This window comes from Helobdella robusta (assembly GCF_000326865.2).
Source record: "Helobdella robusta unplaced genomic scaffold HELROscaffold_17, whole genome shotgun sequence".
NCBI lineage: Eukaryota > Metazoa > Annelida > Clitellata > Rhynchobdellida > Glossiphoniidae > Helobdella > Helobdella robusta.
This window is the reverse complement of record NW_008703942.1, coordinates 347,427-374,664: the sequence shown is the minus strand read 5'-3', so window position 1 is coordinate 374,664 and position 27,238 is coordinate 347,427. Positions and strand designations below refer to the sequence as shown.

The following is a 27,238-nucleotide window of genomic DNA, read 5'->3' as shown; positions in this document are numbered from 1 at the left end:
TATTTTTGAAGTTAAAGTTAAGCACTGTATAGTTTTCTAGTTATATTGTACGAGCGAAGCACAAGCTTGTAATAAAATTATTTATAAAAGTTGAAAAAATTGAGAATGCTTCTAAAAACTTGTGTCAGTTCAAATGCCGAAGTTGACCAGAAAGAAAATTTATGAAATAAAACGCTGTCCCGAACCATTTAAGAAATGCGTTTAGAAATTTTAAAAGCAAAATAAAGCCTAATGTATAAAAATTAATTTAAAAAATGGAACCGAAAACTCGAAAAATTAATTTAGGATAATTTCAAGGATCAAAATTTTATTCCATAAGTCTTATGTCGTTTACTTAACTTTCTTTGCGTGTTTGTTGTGCAGTTCCGGTACAGATTGCAGCGTTCGCTCGATGGCGTCCTCCAGCTTGACTACGGGGCTGTAGTTGAATTCTGACGCTGCTTTCTCGCAGCTATAATAATGATGCGTGCCCGCCAACGCTACCGTCATGGTGGTTAATGTTGGCCTTATCGTCTTAAATGGACTAACTATGAAAACAAAAATTTGTACTAGAAAAGCTAGAAAATAGATGAAATAATACGGCAAATGATATTTCGGCGCCGCGTATCCAAGGCCTTTGAGTAGTCGAGACATGAATTCCCAGAATAAAATAGGTTCGTTGTTCGTTATGTTGTATGCCTGTAAAATCAAGAATATAATTTTTAACAAATTAATTTATATGAATTAAAAGTTTCAAGTAATTGGTCCATAGAATGTTTGTGGTTTAACGTGGTATCGCGTCGTACATTTTTTTGTTTGAAATAGAAAATTGTAAAAGAATATCTCATGGAATAACACACAACAATTGAAACAACAGGGCGGCGTGATAGCCTAGTGGCTAAGGTCGTCTGTTGTGTTTCTGATCCCCGCTTATCACATGCTTTGTGTGTGATGCGTCGTTTAGCATACATTCATATACGATGTTTGTGCGTATTGTTGAATCCTCTGAACTTTGGAAGAGTGTAAATGACCTTTAACCTTTTAAATGAGTTTGCCTGATTGTTGATTCACTTTGTCTGATTGTTGGCTTGGAAGCGTTTGCGTCATTACACCTTATTTATTAGCTCTTGCTTATCAGCCGAACCTTAACTGGTAGGACCCCATTATTGCACGATTTATAATGGATATTAAATCCCAGTCAAGTTTAAAATAGGGCGAATATATATGGGTATATGTTACAAAAATTATTTAATTTTTGACGTGTTTTGCAATAACAAATGCTATAAGTTGGCATGAATTTAAATTTTTAATAAATACAACGAAAAAATATCGACAAACATTTCCCGCAATTTCTGGTTTTTGTTGGAGTTGTTGAGCGGCAAGAACATGAGCATATACGACATTATCTATGTAGGTGAAGTCCACTTTGTTTATCCCTTTCCTGGAAAGGACAATGCGAAATTCAACATGCAACATTCGACATCAAACATGCACATTCAGCTCTTATTTATTATCCAATACTGCCATCAAATTGATTTCGTTTTGAAGTCCAGTTTTCCATGAAAACTGTTTTTACACGTCTCCTATATAATGTAAAATTCTTAAATATTTTTTACGGGTGTTTCTTCAAGTTATCACTATTTATTTTAATATTTACATATGCAACTATAGAAATCATACATAAATGTATACCCTATTATAAATTTTGTTTTTCCGGCAGCGGCCAATCTTGCGGTGGTGGGTAGCATGTGTGGGTCTCTGGGTCCAAATATGCCGTGCGGTCTCAACGCTATCGTTTTCAAGCTTTCACTGTTGGCACTCAGAACCAGCTAAATGTGTTCAGTAAAAAATTTTGTTCCTTGATAACAAAAATTTACTTCCAGAGTGCAAAATTGTCAAACCTTTTCTTGTTGTATCTTAGTTTGCGTATAGCAATCTAAGGGCCTTTTGGCATAGGGCAACGTTTCGTCGCCATGTTCGATATTTGAACCGGAGTACACCACACTGGCACTACTTGTTAGAATCAGATTCTTTAAAAATATTTTATTGATATATTTTAAGACAGAGAAATCCAGATAACAGATATAATGCGCATTGACGATTTGAAAATTTTTTTATAACGAACTTTAACTCCCTTTTCAAAACATGCATCCAAGACATTTTTCGTTCCGTCGACGTTTACTCTTAAGAATACCTTAAGCAGTTCAGACAAAGTAAATACAGAAAATAAATTGTTTTCTTAATAAGGCTTAGCAGCACAACAGTACGATTTATGATTTCGACATACCTTTTTGTTGTTACTAAGAGGTGACGGTGTGGCGCAATGAAATACAGTATCCACATTGTCCATGCATTTCAACAAGTCCTGTTAATGTTATTCAGAACGCTTCTTAAAGGATAACAATTTCATTAATATTTTACCGCCTGATGCTCCTTACATTGCGTTTAATTGATTGATGTCAATGAAATGATTAAAAACGTTTGTAATAGTAAAATAATGTATTTTATCATAGCTTGCTAATCGTTTGAATCTAATGAACCCTCAACTAGGCTACAATCGATAGTACATTTTGTTGAACTTGAATGCACGCGACTGTAATGATTTGCTATTTATTTACACTACATACGATTTATTGAGTTATAAAATACTCTGCTAATCTAAAATGCCTAAATCTATCGTGTTAAAAGCGTTAATGGGCTTTTATGAATGATCGTTTCGTTATAAAAGGAAACTTAACAGGTTGTCTTGTAACAAAATCTCTTGTTTGGCAAGCAATAGTCTCTATTCTATCTTTCAAGTTTTTATCGGTTTTAACGATTTCAATAACATAACAAGGTTTAGAGTAGTTCAGTAGACTAGTGTCTGTCTGAGAACCGCTGCTAATTAATTGTACAAGGTTGATCTTAAAACTGTTTGTTGATTCTACGGAAACCATTTCGTCATTCGCTTTTCCAGATGTTTATCACCCTGCTGCTAAAAATCTGTGCATGATTTGACCATCCGTTTTCTTAAAAAGCATGCATCTATGACCTTGTATTCTTTTTCTAGTCTCCATTTGGAAGAATCTGGTAAACAACGCATCCTCTTTTCCGGTAATCAATTTGTGTGTCTGTACCATATTTCCTCTTCATCTTCTTCTCTTTAGACATATTCTTAATCTATCTTCGTACTGATGTTTTCTAAGACCTTTGATCATCTTTGTTGCTCTTCGATGTACCTTCTCCAGAATGTTTTTATTTTTTTGCAAATTTGGACTCCACATCTGAACACAGCATTCCATATGGGGGCGAACTAAAGTTTTATACAAATTTATAATTATCGACTTCTCCCTGCTTACCATGTTTTTCAAATAAATCCAACTATCCTTTTCTTCCTCCTTGATCGTAGCTCCTGATTGTCCAATTGATATTGAAAGCCCATGTTTTTTCCTCACATTGCTTTACATTTATCTATATTGAAAAACATTTGCCAATCTTCAGACCACTTGTACAATCTTGTCATATCCTGTCTTAACGATTTCACGCATTTTCCTCATTTTTCGATGTTGTTAGATTTTGTAGTAACTTACAGTTTGAACTATTAGATGAGACTCGCATCAAAACTTTCATTTGATAATTTTTACTGTAAGGACGCGAGATTTAAGAAGCTTGTGACAAGCGACAAGAATGCGTTAATAATGATAAAAAAAATATTTTTATGTTTTTACGCTGACTGGAAATGGAAGTTTATATATAATTGATTTTAACCTGTTTGTTGCACAAATCTCCGTTATAGAAAGTCACTTTTTCGTGTTCGAAGGTTGTTCGCAAGTCAAAAACTCTAACGGTGTAACCGAGACTGCACAACTTCTCGACCAAATGTCTACCCACGAAACCGCTTCCTCCGATCACTAAAACAATTTTGGAATCTGGCTGGATTGTGTTTCAATTATTATTTCAAATATTCTGTGTAATGTTACGAATATTTTTTATGTTGTTAATAATATTCTGTTGTGATTATTTTTTGTGTTGTTAATAATATTCTGTCAGTGATTCAAGCGACATGACGAACGAACATGCACAGAAACCCAATTTGCATACAAACCATCGTAAAAACATGTACAAAAACACTGAAGCGAGCACACCTGTTTAGATAAATCGATTGACAATCAATACCATAAAACTTTGAAATGAGTCAGAGAATTGTGCAGCAAAACAAACAGCTATAAGATGCATAACGCTACGCGTGCATACTGTATAATGTATATAAACTAAAGATAACTGTTTTATTTCAACAAACACGTATTGCTCAATGCTTAATGATAACGTACAGAACATATATTAAATAACCGTAGAGTCGCAGTTTAAATATTACCTCGTTATTGAAAATGTTGTTAAAATGAAGATTTGAAAAATAATTAATTTACGAATTAGTGCGAATGGTTCGTGTTTCGACGGTATATGATTGATTGACAGAATAAAAAACTATCCTGTACTCAAATTTCAATGATAAAATAAATTGAATTAACAATCACGTTTGACTGCACGCATTCCATAGTAATAGATGTTGTTGGTGCGATGTAAACTTGCAAAGATAAAAAGTGTGTGAACAATGAATAACTCACCTTTATTGCTTTAACCGACATTTTGTGCAATAATTTCCAATAACAATCAATCAATAAAATAACACCTTTTTAGTATTCTTTTTTATTGTATAAACTAAAAAACAACGGAAAATATTTTGCCTGAAATAATATCGAAAACGAGTAAACAGTGCGATAGTTTCAAAATGTGTTATATATTTTCTATCTTCATCTCCCGGGACGAAACAGCTGATGAAGTTGTGATGCATGCATGCATATTAGATGAGACACGTTTCATAAAAAGGTGGCGGCACATGTTACGCGATCTCAACGTCCAATCAGATCGCTTGTGTACTTTTATCGTCGGCGATGGTCCGGCTAAGACATGTTCATTTATTTGTATAATGTTCAGTTTTCGATAAATATTTATCTACGGATTAGGGTGATATTTTATCTATGGATGGAAAATAAATGTGATTTTGATTAAAAACTTCTCATAACCTTCTGCACTAGAATGTGACAGTGCGTGCAGTTTCATGTGCCATTCACTCATTCATTTATTCATTCATTTATACATTCATTCATTTATTATGTTTAATTTAATTTGGTCATAAAAACACATTACGACATTTTACGAAATTCTTTCCAACGATTTCAAATATTCAGATATTAAACCATTAAAGTTGATCTTATATAAAACTAACCATTTAATCAGTAAAAATTAAAATTATAGTTAATAAATTTATTTTTGAAAAATGTAAAATAAGAATTAAATGTACATTTCGTATAAAAAAATTATTTTTCAAATCAAAAAACGGATCAAAATAGGAATATTTGGAAGAAATAAAAACGACGTTGAAGAAAATATGAACAATAAAACTGAAGATCGTAAGCTAGTGGAGCTAGTAGTATACTTGTGGAGCGTAAGACATGGATCGCCTAAATTTATTCCTCTGAGGCACAGAGACACTAATTTCGTAGGCACTGTTGGCAGTGCAGTAGATGTCGATGTTATTTCCTTTGTAGACGGGCACCTCTTCGGCATTGGTTGATCTTCGCGAGGACTCAATTTTCGGGGCATTTCTACGACGCAGTATAACTGGCGGCTGGTTGAATGTGATTGGCTGGTAGCCTGTGACCGCATCGTAGCTGTACACCTGCTGGGGTTGAGGGTTTTTCATCGGTTGGTACTGGAGGACTGATTCTTTGTAATCTGTGATTGGTTTGTAGTCCTGAATAGGAACTGTGTAATGACTTGTTATAGGCTGGTAGCACGGAAATGCCGGCTCGTAGTTTTTGAAATAGCTCATGCTACGTCGGTGACTCGCCAAATCGTCATAGTGCGTTTTAGTTATATCAATTGTTGGATCGTTGGGCTGTTCGAAATTTCTTCTGACTGCTTTGATTGGCTGCATATATTTAGAAATGAGCTCGCGGTTGCTTGGCAGACTTTTGTATTCAATCTCGCTATCATCATTCGTCAGAAAGTCATTTGAGTCGTCATTTGCGTTCGCGTTTGACATTACTGTTAAATTCAAATTATCTCTGTTCTCAAATAATGCAGTATCGATGATACTATTTTTGGAGCGACATCTTTCGATGAAAGTGTCAATATCTTCTTCTTGTTTTCTTTCGCATGAATGGGTTCTAGGCTTGTTTAAAATTTTTTTTCGTATAAACTTACGTAGGTCATCTCCATCGTCATTTTCGTTCAAGTCATCCAACAGGCTATGTTTCTTAGCAAATTTGACCAGACGACGTTGAAAACCTCTGTTCGAAAGCAAAACTCTTCTTTTACTTTTTATGGTTTTGACGGCTTTCAAGAGAGGCATGTTACCTCGAAGCATCAGATAGGCAATGCACATAGCACCACTCCGGTTGATACCCAGAGCACAGTGCACCAGCACTACACCACCTCTCTGACGAGCCTGAAATCAGAACAATTTTACCATCTATAGTGAAATTGTGAATCATCAAATATGCCATTTTTGTGGAGTGAAATAAAAATATTAAATCAGTTAGATTATGCAACTAATAAAATTGAATTGTAAAAAGAATTATTGATAATTATATTGCAGAATTAACGTGAATTTCAAGATTAACCCTGTCGATAAAGCTGAAGCCCTCGCTGAAATGTTTTGTGATGTCGTATTCATCATGATCATCCGCTTGAAATTCTAAATATTCGATACCAACCTCCTCGTACGGTGACCCTTCGTATGACCTTTGACCTTTGAACCCCGCACAGTTTAAAACATGTGTCACTCGAATTTTCTCTAACGTCGGCCAGGTCTCTGCGTTTCTTTGGCTACCTACAATTTGATATTCAAAATAATCTTTTTGTTATTCAATTAGTCAATGTTCGTAAGGATGGAAGTTAAAACTCAAGAAAATCAAAGACGATATATATATATATATATATATATATATATATATATATATATATATCTATGTATAAATATAAATAAATAAATATATGTATATTTGTGTGTGTGTATGTGTGCACGCGTGTACGAGATGCGAAGCAAAATGTTAAGTTGTTTTACCAAGGTACAATCTGTCCATGATGAGAGTAGGATCGTTTGGACAGGTGTTCACGCATGGTTCGGCCACTAAGATGGACCTCATAATTTCAACGTAGTCATCATCGGTCAACATCGGGATGCTGTTGCTGCTGCTGTTATCGTCCATGTACATCTTCATCTATCTGCTTATCGAAAACGTTCAATGATTATGTAAATGTCTTTGTCGAAATAACGTTGTTTAGTTTATGCTCTAAACCAGATGCCACCGTGAGCAAATCAACTACTTCGACGAATCAATTATTTTAATTATCACTTCTAGACTAAAACTAATCTAATATGAAAGAAAGTCTTAGTCAGCTGAATAAATTACTAGATCACAATTGTACATGTACATGCATGTTGGCATTAAGCATTAAACGGCAAAGCAAAATATTACTTCGGGGAAGTTAATTGATTCTGATGTGAATAACAAAAACAAGAACATACCAAGAAAGAAGAAGAAAATTATCTGAAACCTCACATCAAATACTTCAAACCGTGCATGCACAACTTATATACATAACAGAACTCCAACTCATTCCAAGACGATTCCTCCTGGAATGCACATCAATCGACTTGTGAAAAGAAAATCTATTATTAGTTATAAAAACATTTATGACTACCATTAAACTTTACATATTTTTTTTATATTTTTAATATTTCCATCTATAAACAGCTGACAAATCTAAAATACATCGTTAATTAACATTATTTGGAGAAATTTGATAAACCAACAAAATAGGAACTATTGAGCAAGAAACAGACGAACGCACCCATTCCTTGATGGCGACCTACTTAACTACTTGACCTACTTTTTCTTCAATATTTTGTTGACTGAATCTCGGGAATATTTACGTTCCAATATGGCCGAAGGGGAAGTCAATGTGGACAACCTGATTCTCCGTCTGCTCGAAGGTTTGACGGCCGGCGTTCATTCTCAGTTCGGACTCTTAATATCATTAATATTAATTTTTATACCGTCTCATTCAATTCAAATAATTAATAAATTAATTAATAATCTTCTAATAATTAATTTTTTTTTATATTTTTTATCATTAAGAAACATTTTTTAAATTTTTAATTAATTGTATGTTATAAATTATTGATTGTATGACTAATTACTAATATTAACGTCGATTCTTTGTTGATTAATTTTAATAATAACTAAATTAATTAAATTATTAAATAATGATAATCATTAATATTAATCACAATAGAATATATTTAAAAAATTTTAAATAAAAATTACTAAGTTAATTATGCTTCAACTTTTCTGTTTCTGAGTCTTCACTTCAGTTTTGTTTTTTTTAGTTTTTTATTTCTAAAAATTTTGTGTTGGAAATGGTAATGGATGCATGCTAATTATTAAAAAATTAAAAATCAAGAATTAAATTAAAATTAAAAGTAAGATTAACTTATTAAATAAACTGATAACAGTAAGGTCTTAGGGTTTTACCATATTTATTTAAAGTTTATTTAATTAATATAAGTTATATGTTATATAACTAGGCATTCTGAAAAATATGATTTTTAAACTTTACAAATTATTTAATATTTGATGAAAGTTAAAAAGGGATTTCAACTAAATAATTTTAAAATTATTTTAAAAATTATTTATCAACATTCTAATAATCAAATTGCAAATCTTAATGAGTAATGACAATTCCCTTTTAAACATTTTATCCACTACACTACTTTAACCTATTCTTACTTTCACAATCAATAAGGCTCTTGCTGAGTTTTTCATTAGATGATACAAAAATTTTCAGTATTATTTTTTGCTTTAGTTTAGGGCTAGGGCATACTTATACTGTACTGTATTTGCTTTGCCATACTAATACTGTTCTAGTACTAGTTCTATTAAAAATTAAAAGTAATGTATGCTAAATAAATAAAAATTTGTTATACTGAATTATTTATTTTATTATTTAAAATTTTTTTGATTTCCATTATTTAATTAAATTTTTATTTATTTAATTAAACTTATTTTAAATTTCAAAGAAACGCCATGTAATAAATTAAAGAATGTGATTAATTTACATTTTACCATACTAATTTCATAGTGTCTCAATAGCATTTTGTTGGTTTTTAAAATTTAAAGTTCAATTTAATAAATGATAACTTTTATTTTTATTTAATAATTAACACCGATAATTCAATGTTATACATTTGTTTAATTTAATAATAGTACGGTTAATCTGTTACATATTTATTTGTGCAACTATTTACATTAATTAAATTAATTTACTTAGTCAGAGGATGTCGTCCGGGCAAAATTGTCCAAATGACAGAGGCAGAAATCAGAGCTCTCTGTCAGAAATCAAGGGAAATATTTCTCAGTCAGTCCATCTTATTAGAGCTGCAAGCACCTGTAAAAATTTGTGGTTAGTTAGATTGCACAGCGTTTCTTGATGGTGTTTGTCATTTTTTACATAAGAAAAATATTAAGAGTGTTTGATATTTAATCATTGTTTTGCATTTCATACATGTATTTTGAGTCATATAATTTACAATGTATAGAATGTACATAAACATAATAACAACAATGAATGTTTGCATTTCTTGCTTATATGTTGGAAGCTAAAATACTTTAATTGAACAGATTAAACAACGATTGTTACTATAATAAATATGTTATATTTTAATATTGCAGGTGATATACATGGCCAATATACTGATCTGTTGCGATTATTCGACTATGGCAGCTACCCTCCCGATGCCAACTATTTGTTTCTTGGAGATTATGTCGACAGAGGCAAGCAGTCACTTGAGACCATCTGCCTCTTACTAGCATATAAAATTAAATATCCTGAAAATTTCTTCCTATTACGTGGAAACCACGAGTGTGCTAGCATCAACCGCATATATGGATTCTACGATGAATGTGGGTGCATTCATGTTCATTTATTGTTGACATTATTTTGCAAACTTTATGAAAAAATATTTAAGGTAAGAGAAGATTCAGTATTAGGCTGTGGAAGACGTTTACGGACTGTTTCAATTGTTTACCAGTGGCTGCCATTGTAGATGAGAAAATATTTTGCTGTCATGGGGGTTGGTTACGCATCCAACGTTTTTAATTTTTAATGAGTGTTTCCTGTTCTTCATAATATGCTGATGGCGTGATATGCGGTTGTGATGTTTTTTTGGTGTTATGTTGGTGACATAAGTTATGGAGGCAGTGAGGGTATTACACTAATGATATGTTAATTGTATACAAATAATATTACATTAATGACTAAGTGGCTATGTAGATGATATATATATTAACACAACGTCTTTGGTCCAGGTCTGTCACCAGATCTTCAATCCATGGAGCAAATTCGTCGCATCATGAGGCCAACAGATGTACCCGACACAGGTTTCGCCTACTACATGTCGTTATTTTGTTATGTTATTGTAACTTATCAAAAAAGTCTCCACCACATCGCAATATCATAGTTAATTTTTATCTATATTTTTCAAAAACAAATCAAACAAAAATCAGTAAAATAAATGCACAAAGTGAAATGACATGGCAACCAAAAGGTAACAGATGCTTGTGACAGGCTACCATTAACCAAATACCAAATTGTAGAAATAGTCGCGAAGTATGTCTTCACTTTGCCCTATGAAAAATTTGTTACAATTCATTCTAATGAAATCTTCCAACTCCTTATCCAGCTGGTGAAACTTGTTATAAACTGTTATAAATATTTTAATATTTTAGATCTTATCACATTGTGCTCGTTGGCTCGTTATTTGTTGTTGGACTCTTCCTTCACAATGAAGCTATTTGTTTATAATTTTTATATTCACTGTGCTGGCTCCATGACTTTTGAATGATGATTCTTCAATAACTGAACAGCCTGTTAATTTTGTTTTAGAAAAATTATATTTGAAATAATAAAGCCAAGCAGCTAACAAACTCTTGGCAAACATATTGTTATAACTGCTGGAATGTTCAAATTGCACTATATAATTGTTATGATTATTTTTTATTAAAAATCATTGTCTTGACTATTTGTTATCTTTGCTATATTTGAAATTTTTGGATTGTAAATTCTATTATAAAGGGGGTTGCGAAGTGAAGGTTTGCAGTCAGGTTACCAGTGAGGTTAGTATTCAAATAGATGTTCAACAGAGTTTGCGTTTGAAGTAGTTGTGTTCATCTATCGGAAATCTTGAACCTATGGAATAACAAACTCTTGACTATTGCTGGAAGCTACAACACTGGTGTTGGAAATATAGAGATTATTGAAGTTACAACATTGGTGTTGGTAGTTATGCAAGGGTTACAACAATACAAATAAAAAAGTTTGAAAAATGTAAGGAGTTCCAGGTGAGAAAACATTCAAATTATTTCTGCTGCTGACTTGGCTAATCATCGATGCAGCTCACATCTTTTATCATGCACACAAGTTCTTCATTTTCAAACTTCATTTTACATTTTTTAATTCGATTAGTTTTTGTTTGACATTTTCCTACATTTTTCACTGTGACTTTAACTATTTTGCATTTTGCTGCATACAGCGATATTGTCTTGACATGTCAGAAGTGTTTATATGTAATTGAATCACTCATTTGTTTTCCTGTGGTTAGTGACATCTTGCTGCAATTGATATTTTTGTTGAATATCAAATGTAATCACAATTTATGTTGAGTGCTCAAGTAACTAAGTCATTGCAATAATGTTGGTATTCAGAAACTAAGTCATTGCAATAATGTTGGTATTCAGAAAGGATTAAAATTGAATCATAAAAATTAGTAGCACCATAGCGATTAATAAATTGTTGTAGTATGCAAATGCCAGAAAAAAGCAAATGTTGATATGTTTGTTAAGCAAAGTTTTAACGCAATGAAAATTGTGTTAGTTGTGTGCAATTTGTCTATTGTTTGATTGGATACTGAAATATAGAATCATCATTTAATAATGTTGCTAGTGTTTTTAAGACCTATGAAATATCTTTTCGTTTGTACAGTGAAAAAATGATTAGTAATCTGTGTAGACTTTTTCGACAGACTTCTTTATAAAAAGATGATTTACGTTGTCAGAGAACGGTTGAACATTATTTGTTTTAATGAATTATTTTTATATTATGAACAATGTTCTTGAAGATGGAGTGTAATGTTTCCACTGCTCAGGTTTGTTGTGCGACTTGCTGTGGTCCGACCCAGATAAGGATATACAAGGGTGGGGCGAGAACGATCGAGGTGTCTCCTTCACGTTCGGATCAGATGTCGTCAATAAGTTTCTCAACAGACATGATTTGGATCTCATCTGCAGAGCACATCAGGTTTTCTCTTCATCATGCCAAATATATTGGCTTTTCAAATAGCTATTCTATATAAATTATGCATTATGTTTAACTGAAAAATTTTATTAAATGAATTATTTTTTATTTTGAACTAAACAAGGTGGTGGAAGATGGTTATGAGTTCTTTGCCAAACGTCAGCTGGTAACATTGTTTTCAGCTCCAAATTATTGTGGGGAGTTTGACAACGCGGGAGGGATGATGTCTGTTGATGAGACTCTCATGTGCTCCTTCCAGGTTTGCTCCCTCACATCTTGTTTCATTTCATTCTTTTTTCAGTATAAAATGCAAAAGAATTGAAAATTGTTGTGGTAAAAACTGAACACTTGGGCGAATGAGAGTTTAAGGAAAGCTAAATTTAAGTTAAAATGAAATGATTTTAAGGGTAAATAATTTTATGGAGTTTTGTGAAACCTAAGCTAGTCATGATAAAAGAGGTTGGCTTTGATGTGGTTTCATCCTGTCCATGGTTGAAACAAAATATTGTTATATTTCAACTAAGTGAGCTAACTGAATTTCATTAATTCAGATACTGAAACCGTCAGAAAAGAAGGCCAAGTACCAATACACAGGATTGAATGCTGATAAGAAGGATTCGCCCCTTATGAAGAAAGCTTAAAGATACAGAAGATCGTATTTTTGTTTTAATAATGAATTGTAAAATGATCATTTAGCTGATTGAAGTTTCTTCAATTATCAATTTGTTGTCTGTTTCTGTGCTCATCATTCAAGTTTAGGATAATTTTTATATATTTTTAAAATGAAATTTTTTGAACATTGAGCATAGAAATGTTACCAAAAAGATGATTGAGAATTTATCGTTTATCGTGATAGCCTGCTCTCGATTGTTGCTCCTTAATAAGCTTAATGGTTTTATTTCTACATTTGTACCTTGTTTTTATGATTTTAATCAACTGAACCAAAGCAGATCATGTAAAAATTATTGAATGTCTAACACATTGTGCATGTGGACGATTTATTACTTGCATTATTTAATCGTGCTAGAACGACTGGCATAGATTAATGTCTGTGCGATTACGTTCTATAACCAAATAAGTTAGAAATGTTTTCACACACACACATTTATATATATGAATATAATATATATGTGCATACACAAACACACACACATACATACATATATATATATATATAGTATTGAATGAATTCTACCGAATTGTTGGCATTAATCAATTTAAAGTTTCTTTTTCAATTTTCCTTACTAGAATTTTCTGGAAATTGTTCAATTTATCGAAAATTGAATTATTTTCAATATTGTTATAATTCTATTTTCAATAAATTGAACAATTTTCAAAAAATTCTAGCAAAGAAAATTGATAGGACAAACTTTAAATTGATTAATGCCAACAGATCTGTAGAATTCATACAATGCTGTATAAAATATTCCGACACACACACATACATATATATATATATGTATAGACCAACATATATATATATATATATATATATATGCATATATATATATAGACTGACAATTATATATATATATATATACATGTGTATACGTATATAATGTCTGATGGTTGTAAATTAATAATGATTCCTCCAGACACGACGAAAAGCTACATTCTATTGATTTTTACAACGCCGCCTAAAACATACAAACACCTGTCCACGCAAACACTTAAACGGAGATGCATACCAACTGACACACCCAGACAAGCCGATGTGCGGCGGTACATGACGGCACGGTCTATTTACTTCGCGGCTGCGCGTCAATTTTGAAAAACTATATTTTCAAGTTTTTGATTAAAAGTCTCGTGTATATAATATTAAATTTCTGTGTCATCAAATAAAATGTTTGTTGTGTTAATACTTACATTTTTGATGAGGCAAATTAGTAGGTAAGCACCGGACTTTAATGAAGCTATTCGTAAAAGTGCGGAACACCATGTAGCAGTATCGGCAGATATTTCATGGTTGTTCATGCATTGGCTTGCACGTGAAAACAACTCAAATGTAGTAACGTGACTTGCCAGCGGTTCTTTTTTTTTATTTGTCATCAACTCTCTCGCCTAGAAAAACATTGGTATACATTTCAAGCTGGATAATCTCGAAGGAAACAAACGACAATTTATTATCTGCAAAGGTTTGATGAATACACAATAATGTCTATACAAATATAAAAATGAAAATGCAATAAATATGTAACGACATCAAATGTTACGCTGTCTATCTTTATCAGCCCATTCGAATAACAATCTTGCCACGATATAAACAAATTTATGATAAAAAATATGTTAAGTGGTCAATAATACAATTAAAGAATTTCACGACGACTTTATGTACACGATCGAAGACTGTCCTTCCTCACATCACGCCATGAAATGTTCGTAACAATAACAACAACAGCACAGAGATGAACACGTTAATGTACATGCAGCGTTATATTACAAACAGCAACAAGCGGCCTGCAGCAGTTATTCATCTTCACGACATGCTGGAACAGGGTAGTCTCGGTGAGCCCATTTGCACAAGCACCTTGTCCAACCACTGCAGGGGACCATTCAAATGAATTTCTATCCAGCATGGCGTACTGGTCACTGCTTGACGTCTTCACGTTCGGTTTAATGGATTATATTTATAAGAATAATAATTTAATAGTTAATTCATACATACAAGTAAAAATATATAAAATACGTAAGCTCGCACAGACGCACGCACACAAACAAATATATAGAGAAAAAGAAGGGAAAAGAGTAGAAGGGACAGAAAAAAAATTACAATGCAGTATGCCCCAGCAAAGTGAAGAAAATTAAATAAAATTAAATTAAGGGTCCGGTAGAATAAAAAAGAGCGCGGAACAGGCATAACCAGGAAGTAACAAACCTGTACTCAGCTCCCCATCCTTTAACAAAACTGATGCGAATGGTACACATCCTGGTAAGCTGATACACTGACTCAAATCCTTGACTGACCGATTGAGCCAACAAAGTAGCAAACTCTTGATTGTTGAATATCTTCAGATTACACCCTGTTTTTATATTTAATTTATAAAAATGTTTTTAACAATTTTTTTTTGATGTACGATCTTTATCTATCTGTGAGCAAATGAGTCAGATGCAACATCAAAAAATTTCCAATATACAACTTTTCTCGACTTCTATTTTCTCTTGTGTCGAAAGTGAATGTCAGACATAAATTCAAATTTAGGAATACCAACAAAACAGCGACCATTGATAATTTTTAAAAACTAACAGTGATTCAAGTTTAGGAATGTAATAAATAAAACGTAAATAATAGAGTATAAAGTCTTAAGCAGCAAGATCTTGTAACATGAAAATGTTAAACACAGTGAGCAAAAATTCAAGAGGCATATTCAGAAACATTTTTTGGAGAATAGACTGATTAACTATAAAAAAAATTTGATCTGGAATATAAACACGATTAATGTGAAGAACCGATGCTATGTTTACTTCAAATTAGAACTTCATTTAATTAGATGCAAGAAGAGCGGTGTGCCTGCCTCATGTTATTTGAAATCGTTTCAAAATCTATATGTTATTTGGGATTTACTACAGCATTAAAAATGTGCAAAAGTTCAAATCTGCACGAAATAAAAATATGAGGATTCCCAAAGCCGTTTGGCCAAAAATCACACTAGCGTATTTTTAAAGAAATCGCATGATCCCGTCTACAATCTAATTCACATAATTTATTAACTTGTAAAACATAAACAAATTTGCATTAGTATACACAAAGTTGTGACGCTCTTGCATCCTATACCTTTGTATTGTCTTATTGATCAACAAGATGTTTGTAGCTGCTACATCGGTCTAGCAAGTTAAAATGTGATTGCATTTAAGATGGTTATGACACTGTAAATCAAATGAGATATCCCCAATAAATGCATGGCCGACTCTCAACAATGATGTTGAAACTGAGTTTTGTTATGCAACAAAATTCATTACAAAACTAAAATTGATAGTTCCACTAAAAATCATGCCCAAATTCCGGTGCAAAGTAGATCAAGGCGTTAGGTCAAACAATATATTGTTGAAATAATTAAACATTCAACGAGCAACGAACCAGGAGGAATTTTGCAGACTGTTGCTGGGTGCCATCCGTACCTTTGGTTGCAATTGGGACTCTGGACAAACACTGCACTGTCACTCAAACATTCTGCAAACACTTCGCCTCCAATGTAGTATAAACGGACACCCTTGCCTGTGTGTTGTACACGTACATGTGCATTTGTTCACATGAATTGTAAACGTACAATGGATTTGTTCATGCACATGTACAATGTATTGGTTTGTCGTATGTGAAATGATGTATTTCTTATGTGTATTTTAATGAGTAGTGCGTATCGTATTTGTGTGTTATGCATGTGTCAGTACCCAAAAATTACTCTAGTTTATATATTTTATTTGATTTTATTTTCCAAAAACGTTGATTTTAGAAATTTAAAATTAATTTTATATATTAAACAACATTGCACGATCAACTTTCGTAGTCCTTTGATAGTGTGGGACCTATCTAATAAGGTGCTCATCTTTCTCGGTACTTTTTTGTACGCCCTCGTTTTTTGTGTGTGCGAAAATTGTGTTGTATATGTACGGTGCGTTCAACATCAGACAGCATCCAGGTTCGAAGATAGTAAACAATCTATTCGTAAATTTATCCCAAAAAATGTCGACCCAGCGAACGTTTATTTTTTTAGCAACTCCATTATCACACAATTATCATTATGACAACCAACCAATGTGCCTTCTTGCCATCTCAATTTGGTGTGATCGATTTATGTTGGACAGTAACCCAAGACAGAACCTGCCAACGTGACAAATGTTGTTCAATATTGTTTGTTGTTTATGTTTGTTTAAGGTGACTTTCTTTATCTCATGTTACTACAACAGATGTGGAATGAACTTATGGTTATGCTAGGATATTCAATCTGATATTGTCCATTACAGTACAAATAATAATAATAATGATAAAGAATGATAAATTGAATTAAACTTTTAATCAGGTCTAATAAAAAACTAAATAATAACTGATCAAATTACAAATTTGATAGAATACATTTTTTAACAATTGATATAAATAAAAATCAAATCAAAACGAAGAGAGAAAGAGAGAGAGAGAGAGAGAGAGAGAGAGAGAGAGAGAGAGAGAGAGAGAGAAGGAAAGAGAGAACCAAACCTATCGGAGCTGGATGGATCAGTGAAGCCATCAACACTCAAAGAAGGCTGTGAAGCGTGGTATGGTTCACCTGTTTGTTATCAAAACATCATCATTAGCAGAGTCAAAGGTGGATGTACATGCATGCAAACGGTTTACTAAGTAAATATTCACGAAACCACTCACAACTATCAAGACCAGAACCATTTTTACTTTGTAATTTTTTTCCAAAATTATTATTACTATTGTTACTTAATATTATAATTATCATTGTACATAAAATGACCACACGTTTGATTGCTGTAGAAAATGATACATTCACGTCCACCATCCTATCATCATTGGATCAATTTTCTTATTGCAATTTCATGAAGTTTGATTAGCCTCGTGTGTGAAATCATTCAAAATTTAAACTATGGTAAGAACCATAATTAAGCAAAAACTTCGTTAACCTTAACATTTTTAAACAAAATTGTTGGACTTCAGTGTGTGTGATGCGTGGTTTTCACGCATATTCACATACGACGTGTGTGTTTGTCGTTGATAACTCGGATGCAAGTGCCAAAGAGAGAATGATCTTCAACCTTTTACAGTTATAATCAAAACGTCTAGCTGATAAAGTATCCAACAGTTCCAAATGAGAACAGTAAATAAAAAATTCTTATTGTGCCACACTTCTGCATAACTCATTTCCTTCCCTTCTAATTATACAACTGACCAACTTAAATCAAAACTTTCATCTGTTCAAAATAAAACCGGCAGCACTTTTTGGGCGTCTGTTTGGCGTAAACCTCCTGGGTGGTTGAGAGGTTGTACGAAGCAGTTACTTTAATTGCTCAGTCATCCAGCTTGCCTTCTTATTTACATTTTTATGTGTCTGTCTATTTCATACACTATTTTGGCTGTTTATCATTAACATCAAAATGTAAACAAATTTAATAGAAATTTAAGCATGAAATTGCGAACCGATGCGGTTTTGTTGTTCATAGTAGGAGATGCTGCACCAATAATTTGGCTCCGTGTAGTTGACCTGCTGCAACTCTGGTGATGGATACAAACAACATTTTGTTTGAAATTCATTCAAGCAACCTTCAACAAGCATTGACGTCATGTTGGCAACAAATCAACATGAGACACGTCAGAGAATTACAAATTGATAGAAACTTCTCACCATATTGTGGTGTGCTATCAACATCCATACTGTCTTGCCCATCTAATAAATTAATAAATACATTAATAAAATAATAAATAAATTAATTAATTCAATTTAATAACCTCCATTGTCACTGTTCACACCATCTCCACCATCACTCGAGCAACCTGAAAACAACCAAGAAATTATTTTATCAAATAATAAGGACAAGTGACATCAAATGTTGAAATCCTATTTGTCCATGCACTAACTGGTCGAAAAATGAAAGACCACACAAATTCAGGATGCATCATCAAATACAAGCGTAACTAACTACAAACAACAATCATGTGAACTGTTTATGGAGACCCAATGCATTTTATTATAATGATAATAAATAATGCTATTTATGGATGAAAAGACATCAGAAAGTATGGCCTCCAAAAAAAAAACTGCTTTAAATGCTTTTTACAGTAACTATAGCAAACAATTGGAAACTCCTACATATATTGTAAGCGCACACACTCACACACACGTACATACACACGCGCGCGAACACGCACATACACACGCGCGCGAACACACACATACACAAACACACAAATATGAAAGCAACTGACCAACTGCAGCTCTACTATCGCTGTCCTCAGATAAGTAACCAGGTGGAGGGGTTTCTAAATGATGTGGAAAATATGATCGTCAGTAACAGTAAGTAAGCAAGTAACTTATTTATTTATCATTACACAGTAACATTTATTCACTCATTAATATCCAGTAATAATCCATTAACATTTATTCATTCTCTCATTGACAACGTGACTCAGCAACAAGTTCACATTCAGTCATTCACTAACAGTCTTAATATAATAATTAATTCATTCATTCATTAAAATATGTAAATATTATTAATTAATTGTTAACGCATTGCTTACATTAACCATTCCATACATTTGTTGACTGGTGTAAACTGCATAGTTATTAATTGACCATGTAGTAAACAGAAAGTGCAATTTCATTTTGCCAATCTCATCTAAACAACATGCAATAAATTTGTGGAAAACAAATGGACAAACAAAAAAAATGAATGAACAAACAAAAAACGAATGAACAAACAAACAAACAAATAAGCAAACAAACAAACAAATGAATGAACAAACAAATGATTGGACAGGCAAACAAACAAATGAACGAAAAACAAACGAATGAACAAACAAACAAACCAGGTAGATGGAAATTGGCATCAACACTTTTAGGATTGAGGTTATTGATTCTTGATGGATAGTCATCATTGAAGTTTGGTGATTTGATGGAGTCCAGTGGAATCTTTGGCACCAAAACTGGTGGCAGAACTGAAAGTGGTCACGGTGGTAGACAGCGAACATCCAATTATTATAAAGAATGAGGAACGGTGGTCGCAGAGAGAAAACATTCATTAAATAACCAAACAGTTTATCATTAACGCAAAAATCTAACACCAACACTAAGTGGTAAAAGTGATATTGAGATGAGAAGCATAAGTTTCAAGGAGAGACCAAACAACCGACCGAGCAACTGGTCAACCAACCAACCAAACAACCAACCAATGAAAACATCTTACCAGGAGGTTCAACTCGCACATAATGATATGGATTCACACAGACTTCTTCTTTTTTAAGATGGAATGCATATTCGCAGTTCTCAATGGCTTGAAGTTCATGATGGTTCTTGAGGTCGGGCCACCTCCAGAGGCAGCAGTATATCATGTGTGGCAGGCCCTTCTTCTGAGACACTTGCAAGCGGCCATCCAATGATCTGCAGATATATAATTTAACTTAAATTACAACGTTTCTTAGAAGCAATTAATACCAGCTTTCATTTGAACGTAATTGTTCATAATAGTTGACGCATTATATACTGCAGCGGTTCTCAACCTGTGGTTCGCGGACATTTGCCTGGTGGTCTGCGAGAAAGTGTGTGAATGTAAGTTTATTTAATAAAAAATAAAAAAGATGAACTCCGATTGAGTCTTTCGAGCATTACGCCTCGTTTGGGATAAGATATGCTCAACTGTGCAAGCTCAAGGCTCACACTAGAATTAAATGTAGCATTATTTCTAATGTAAGCTTGGCACGTTAAAAACCACCTGTTTATTATTATTCATTACTGTTGGCAAGTGACATTTGCTCATTGTAAAAGATGCAATTACAATTTGTTTCATATTTGACATAAAAATTGATGATACGCCGTGAGATACGCTGTATGCCAACATCAATGTAAAACGAACATTATACTTTTTAATTTGAAGTTAAAACATTTATTAAGATATAACAATAACAAGACACGTTTAGACGACATTTTCCCTGAGATCGGGGGTTGCCGTTTGGCCACCTATGATGAAACCAAAATACCCCTAGACGCCATTCACATCTGTCACTCGCCCTAACCCTAATCGCTTTCACTCTGTCCTTCTCCATCTGCTCTCTCCATCCCAATCGCGGACGACCCCTTCCTATCACTCCTTCAACCTCAAACTCCAACGCTGGCCTGATCCTTACCCTTTCATCCCTTCTCAACACATGTCCATACCACCACAATCTCGATCTCCTTATCAATATCACAATGTCCTCATTCAGTCCCAACATCAACATCAGCTCTGTACTATTCCTCCTATCCTTCACTTTAACCCCACACATCATCCTCACCATAGCTCTTTCAGCCCTCTGCAGTACACTTTTCTCCTCTCTCCTCAACACCCAAGTTTCACCACCATATACCATCGCTGCTCTCACACATGCTTTATATACCCTCCCTTTCATCTTCACTGACCATTTCTTTCCACACAATACCCCACCCAGTTTCCTAAATTTCATCCATCCCATTAAGATATATAATAAATAATTTTAAATAACAATTTTAATACATCTATAATCAAGTGTAGTAAATGTAGTTCTCTAAGTCTAATAGTTACACTAAGAACGATGCTCATTGTAATATGAAATAATAATTAATAAATTTCAAGTGGGCTAGTAGCAAAATTTTAAGTAGTGGTCCGCGGCCGAGAAACACATTTTTTAAGTGGTCCTTGAATGTCAAAAGGTTGAGAAGCACTGATATACAGCCTGTATATTTAATTCAGCTGCTTAAATATTGTTGAATCTGAGATGAATAATTGCATTCATTTCATATTTAATGACAACTTTAATTATCATCTTTTAATCAGACCATCAACTTTAAATTTTTGTAAGCCGTAAGCACAATAACAACTATGAATAACTCATGAAAAAATCTTGCCTCATTAAAAAATTAGTAGTGAAAAATATGATTACATTTCAACATCTTAATATAAATGAGCCTTGATTCTAACCCTTGAACAAACAAGTATTTAACTGAAAAGAAAAAACAAATTTTTGCTTAAAAAATGTATATGAACTTATTTTTGTACAGTAGAAACATTATACAAAATTATACTTTAACAATTCACTTTCTTACTGTAACTGACAAGCAGCAATTCCTTTCCCACATACAAAAAAACCCACAACAATTCACATAATTATTGACAAACAACAATTCACTTTCTCATTTTAGATTAAAAAACAATAATTCATTCATTGTTATGTGATGTTTACTCTGAAACAGCATATATGTGAACATCTACTTTTAATAATAACTGATTAAACTGAATAATAGAATAATCCGGTTGTACTTGTACGAATAAACAGATTGCACTGGAATAAACACACTGGAATAAACACGTCCAAAGATGTCAGATAATTTTGTTGAAAATGTTGCTTGGTCTTGTTCATTTATAGGTTCTAAATTGCAGATAGGAAATGAAGTCATTGCTTGCAGAAAGAAACACATATTTATTTCAAATGTACCCACATGTCAATTAAACATAATCTATGTAACATATATATATATATATATATATATATATATATATATATATATATATATATATATATATATATATAAATATACTGCATTATATTAGTAATAAATCTACATTTTCAACATGACGAAAATATTTTTGCATAAACAGAGGTAATTTAATTTTTATCAGCAAATGAATAGATTAAATGGTTAATTGAGATATTATGTGATTTGTCTTTTACACCCCAAGTAGATCGTTTGCTTTCCATGTTGATTTAAAAGTGATTACGGTGCCCGTACAAAACAATATTGTCTTGTTCTGTCCCAGGAATTCAGCTGTTTGATGTAATTTTCTTTTGGTTGACATCAAATAAAATTTTTTGTTGTGTTTTTGCATTTGGTCTTCCTTAATAAAAACTTGCAATTTATGAAAAAATTATCTGTCTGACTATTCAATTACCCCAGGCCCCTCTGCATAATTGAGTTATTGTTAATTATACTGTTACACATGAAAAAAATAAACTTTACATTTCATTTGCATTCATCTCATAAAATAATTTATAATATAATGTTGACTTTAGTCTTTCTTTGGTTTTAATTTAATGCACATAAGGTGATGCAAGTGTTGTTTGTTGTAGTATAAACAAAATCAATCAATCTTCGTTTAGCATCCAGAGACCCAGTTTCCCTAGGTAGGATATTGTTTTATTTGCCATCAACTTTTTGCACCAAACAAGTTTTATTTGTATTATATTATACTTTATTATTTATTATATTATATATTATATTATACACAGACTCCTTGTCCAGCTTAATATCAATAGACCATCATAAGCCCAGCAATCCATTAATAATAGAAATACAAAACTTAATAAATAAGACTATAGTAAGAGATAAAAATAAAATAAAATTGGTTTGGATTCCAAGTCATATAGGCATATGCAGGAACGAAAAAGCGGATAGAGCGGCAAGTATGGCACATTCTCTCCCAGTATAGAATTTACCAATTCCATATAACGACATCAAAATAATAGTCAACCAATATATTATATCTTTATGGCAACATGAATGGAATAGCAGCAACAGATTCCTTAAAAAAACAACCCCGAAAATTGATCTAAAAGGTCCAAAAAGAATGCTACTAAAAAGGAGATTCCAAACAATCTTGAAAAGAATACAAATCGGCCATACAAAAATGACACTCATGGATCCTTGAGAAAAAAAACCTCCAATCTGTGACATCTGTGGAATCAAACTAACAATTTCCCAAATAATCAGAGAATATAACAAAGAATAGAACATAATATATAAATAAACCAACAAATATAGAAGAAATCTTTATCAATAATTCAAATACATACAATTTAATGGCTTTTATCATAAATACAAAATTGATTGACAGATTGTGAATGAAAAAACAGGTACAGCCATAGTAAGAACAAAAAAAAATTAGGAGAAGACAAAATGATAGCCAATTTGTGCTGAAACGTTGGAAATCTGCACAAAACAAACAAAATTATTTGCACAACTTTGTTTGACTTTGTCAAAAAAAAGCAAAAAATAATTTAATAATTTAGCCAGGAATAGGGAAGTAAACTGTAAAAGAAAAGTGAAGTTTTACTACCACTTTTACCAAAAAATTTAAAAAAAAAGTATAAATAAAATTTATGCTTATTGATATTTAATGACATTATTATACAAATCATAAAATATAAAATAAAATAAACAAGATAATGAATAATTAAAAATATAAAATTGAAAAAAATGTTTAGAAGGTACCTGGGAATGGTGACGCACTTGGTGTCACAATCTTCCGACGTGATGGCCTTTACCAATTCATCCAACCCCGAGCCCTTCTTCAACTTTTTAACCAAACTTTTTATGGCCTTCTCATCCCAAACTCTGTTCTCTTCGTCATTTTTCATGAGCTCCATCAACTTTTTGACGGAAGGTGAAGTGTTAAAAAATATTCCAGTCATTTTTGGAATTTGAAAGAAAAATGTTCAAACAAATTGAATTACAAGACAAACGGCGAATTTAAATCGAACGAACGAACAGAAGTCGAACGGTTCGCAAAACAAACTAGACAGTCTCAACCGAGATTATCGTTCTAAGCAGTCAAGTCCAGACACCGTGTTGACATTCTACGATAATTTCTCGCAGTCAAATAAAACAATTCCAAAGCCAGAATTATCAAAACAGGAAAGTTCGACGTATAGTGCAAACGCAAACTGCGCTCCGACTTGAAGCCATCAACAACCAATCCAAACACGGTAAAAATTTTATTGGTGTAAAAAAATTTATCTAAAATTCTGTATAACTTTTTAACTGTAAAAACAAATTAAAACATGATGACAACAATAAATAACCTAACATCACCGTAAGAATATAGAATGAGAATAAAAATAATTTCAACTACTAACACACCAGCACATAAAAACAACAAATCTGTGAAATATCTGTCAAAAGCAATAAAACAATATCGTATCAACAATTAACTTGAATGTTCTTTGACAACATCACATCTTTTATCTGCAATGTCTTCAACTCTTGGCTACCTCCTCAACTGCTTCATTGCGACTGATTTTGTGGGGTATCACATCAGAATAAGAAATCTTGAAGACATCTTTCAGATTGTGAACCACACGGAAAGCATCCTGGCCTTCTTCCTCACAACATTTATCAGCACTGGCCATCTTTACCAAAACCACCAGCAACCCAGCTGCTGAACTGGCAGTAGCCTCTGTGCAACAAAATATCAATAAAATTATTTTATTAATCTAGATTGTTATCCCAAATAATGCACAAGTTGACAAAGAGTGCAGAACCAAAAAAAGAACGAAACGCTGCCATCGAACATGAAAAAATTGCTAACAGTTGAACCACATTAAATCACAAAAATTGCAAAAAATTCATTTGGAAATAAATGTAACATCTATCTAACCATGAGGAGATGTAGTAATAAAGAGAACATCTGATGGCGACAATTGAATCTTGTCTGCCAATTTCACATAAGATTCTTTGACAGAACGTGGATCTTCACCCAGACTCTCAACTGTCACATCACTCTGCCATTGTAAACAGTCACCATATATATGAAAATGAAACAGTTTCTGCCATCCATGAGTCACACAATACAAACAAAATGAATAAAAGAAATAAACCAAACAAATAATGCTACCTCAGATACCCCTCCACTGATCAGCAGTGATTTAATTACATCACACGAGCATGGGGCCAGCACCACAACCTTCACCTTTTTTTCCGCCCACTGTTTAATGGAGCTATGCACATCCTCATGGAATCTAAATTGAACAAATTACAAAATGACCTGATCACGAATTTTTTTTAAAATTTTGAACAATTCAATTAAATAACACACTCGACGGTCAATTCCAATCTAAATTAATCAAAATTACAAAATGATACCAATCATGAATTTTTTTAAAATTTTGAATAATTCAAATAACATACTCAACAGCCAACTCCTTTTTTTCAATAGCCTTCTTCACCAACAATGCCACAACCACATTAATTTTATGATGGTGATCACATGATTTGCCCAACACAGTCAAGAAATTATCCACAACAGCTTTCAGAATCTCATCTTCGCCACTTTCTGGAATTGCAACCAGACCCTCTCCAGTCTATGAAAATTTATCAAATACGGTAAAAAAAACATATTAATCAGTTCTAGTAAATAAAATATGGGGCATAAAATATAAAATAAATAATATAATTATCTGTCATTGGTGATGAGCTGACCAGAAAATCAAAAGTGAATGTGGAATGGGAATAATTTGCAAATTTAGTTTTGTATAGAATGTAGTGTAGAGGTAAACTACAGCATAGAATAAATATTCCAAAACCAATAGAATAATTAATTTTCATTCAAGACTGGTGAACTATTTTTATGAAACAAAACCAAGGATCTGATATAACCAAATTATGCAACTACTAATAAACAATCCGACGACAAACTATAATATAGCAGTTGATTAATTTAGTAAATTATTTAAAAAAAGTGAATAAAAGAAAAATCAAATCAGGTACCTCCTTTCTGAAAGAATCGACAAACGATTTTATTTCATCCTTTTCGAAGTTTTCCTTCAGATACTCGGACACATTGCCCTTCACGTAATCATGGATTTGATCCTGTAAAACAAAAAAAAGAAAAAATCTGGGAGCGTGCAAATTATTAAAATATAATTTCCGATCTGATTTTCATTTCGTAGCTTGCTTATCTCCATGGAAAATTACCGGGAATATTTGATAGAGATAACTAACTTTAACATGATTGAAGGCGACCATAACATCGGCAAATTCAAGAACGACAGCTTTAACGTGGTCATAGACAAAATCGCCGGAGGTGGACGATCTCTTTCTGCTCGTTTTGTCCATTTTTGATCTAAATTCGTTCCGGAAAATTACCAAATGGGTCGCGATGCAAGGCAAACCGCAACATTAAATTTTAGAATGTTCTACGGCGACCCAGATTCTTGTCAGCCAATCACGTCGCTGCTCCACATATTGCACCGAATGCCACGATTGGCTGGATTTTTAATTAAGAAATTTGCATCGCAATAGTATAGCGACGCACATTGCGATGCGATGAAAGTTTTCCCTGGTTGTGCGATGAAAATTGGTTGGAGGTCTGTGGAATCTTCGATATAATTTTCAAACAAGAACATATTAGCAATTAATAATAA

At 32.7% G+C, this 27,238-nt stretch overlaps 5 protein-coding genes across 5 annotated transcripts; 1 reads left to right on the top strand and 4 right to left on the bottom strand.

Annotated features, from left to right (window-relative positions):
• Nucleotides 1-63: 63 nt before the first annotated feature.
• On the bottom strand, nucleotides 64-4,738 carry HELRODRAFT_185437 (hypothetical protein). The gene is made up of 8 exons (XM_009015860.1): nucleotides 4,584-4,738; nucleotides 3,727-3,891; nucleotides 2,267-2,344; nucleotides 2,110-2,173; nucleotides 1,881-2,014; nucleotides 1,672-1,808; nucleotides 1,318-1,420; nucleotides 64-678 (listed from the first exon to the last, which is right to left on the bottom strand). Exons 1-8 carry the CDS (start codon nucleotides 4,602-4,604, stop codon nucleotides 331-333), a joined length of 1,050 nt encoding a protein of 349 aa, XP_009014108.1. The 5' UTR covers nucleotides 4,605-4,738; the 3' UTR covers nucleotides 64-330.
• Nucleotides 4,739-6,292: 1,554 nt separating this feature from the next.
• HELRODRAFT_75868 (hypothetical protein) lies at nucleotides 6,293-6,857 on the bottom strand (the record flags this gene model as incomplete). Its single annotated transcript, XM_009015859.1, has 2 exons — nucleotides 6,293-6,469; nucleotides 6,645-6,857. Coding segments are annotated over 2 exons (390 nt in total), but the record flags the coding sequence as incomplete, so codon positions are not given.
• A 1,036-nt stretch (nucleotides 6,858-7,893) lies between these two features.
• On the top strand, nucleotides 7,894-14,243 carry HELRODRAFT_110458 (hypothetical protein). Its single transcript, XM_009015858.1, has 8 exons — nucleotides 7,894-8,020; nucleotides 9,358-9,489; nucleotides 9,759-9,989; nucleotides 10,055-10,159; nucleotides 10,395-10,466; nucleotides 12,230-12,381; nucleotides 12,503-12,637; nucleotides 12,930-14,243. The coding sequence occupies exons 1-8, from the start codon at nucleotides 7,969-7,971 to the stop codon at nucleotides 13,017-13,019; spliced, it is 969 nt and encodes a 322-aa protein (XP_009014106.1). The 5' UTR covers nucleotides 7,894-7,968; the 3' UTR covers nucleotides 13,020-14,243.
• A 229-nt stretch (nucleotides 14,244-14,472) lies between these two features.
• HELRODRAFT_185435 (hypothetical protein) lies at nucleotides 14,473-24,585 on the bottom strand. Its single transcript, XM_009015857.1, has 12 exons — nucleotides 24,309-24,585; nucleotides 20,275-20,468; nucleotides 19,898-20,026; nucleotides 19,298-19,351; nucleotides 18,821-18,865; nucleotides 18,717-18,758; nucleotides 18,512-18,586; nucleotides 17,567-17,636; nucleotides 17,127-17,194; nucleotides 16,454-16,591; nucleotides 15,254-15,398; nucleotides 14,473-14,978 (listed from the first exon to the last, which is right to left on the bottom strand). The coding sequence occupies exons 1-12, from the start codon at nucleotides 24,506-24,508 to the stop codon at nucleotides 14,855-14,857; spliced, it is 1,284 nt and encodes a 427-aa protein (XP_009014105.1). The 5' UTR covers nucleotides 24,509-24,585; the 3' UTR covers nucleotides 14,473-14,854.
• A 487-nt stretch (nucleotides 24,586-25,072) lies between these two features.
• HELRODRAFT_170028 (hypothetical protein) lies at nucleotides 25,073-26,930 on the bottom strand (the record flags this gene model as incomplete). Its single annotated transcript, XM_009015856.1, has 6 exons — nucleotides 25,073-25,272; nucleotides 25,474-25,597; nucleotides 25,711-25,834; nucleotides 26,016-26,176; nucleotides 26,583-26,684; nucleotides 26,817-26,930. The coding sequence occupies 6 exons, from the start codon at nucleotides 26,928-26,930 to the stop codon at nucleotides 25,073-25,075; spliced, it is 825 nt and encodes a 274-aa protein (XP_009014104.1).
• Nucleotides 26,931-27,238: the final 308 nt, after the last annotated feature.

Excerpts from the sequence above, each read along its gene's own strand:
- HELRODRAFT_185437 (XM_009015860.1), bottom strand. The coding sequence starts at position 4,604 with ATGTCGGTTAAAGCAATAAAG. Across the intron at positions 2,174-2,266 it reads CTCTTAGTAACAACAAAAAG|GTATTCTTAAGAGTAAACGT; the intron begins GTATGTCGAAAT and ends GAACTGCTTAAG. Across the intron at positions 1,809-1,880 it reads CTAAGATACAACAAGAAAAG|CTGGTTCTGAGTGCCAACAG; the intron begins GTTTGACAATTT and ends GAACACATTTAG.
- HELRODRAFT_110458 (XM_009015858.1), top strand. The coding sequence starts at position 7,969 with ATGGCCGAAGGGGAAGTCAATGTGGACAACCTGATTCTCCGTCTGCTC. Across the intron at positions 9,490-9,758 it reads AGCACCTGTAAAAATTTGTG|GTGATATACATGGCCAATAT; the intron begins GTTAGTTAGATT and ends TTAATATTGCAG. Across the intron at positions 10,467-12,229 it reads AACAGATGTACCCGACACAG|GTTTGTTGTGCGACTTGCTG; the intron begins GTTTCGCCTACT and ends TCCACTGCTCAG.
- HELRODRAFT_185435 (XM_009015857.1), bottom strand. The coding sequence starts at position 24,508 with ATGACTGGAATATTTTTTAACACTTCACCTTCCGTCAAAAAGTTGATG. Across the intron at positions 20,469-24,308 it reads AAGTGCGTCACCATTCCCAG|ATCATTGGATGGCCGCTTGC; the intron begins GTACCTTCTAAA and ends ATATATCTGCAG. Across the intron at positions 15,399-16,453 it reads AGTCTGCAAAATTCCTCCTG|GGTGTAATCTGAAGATATTC; the intron begins GTTCGTTGCTCG and ends ATATAAAAACAG.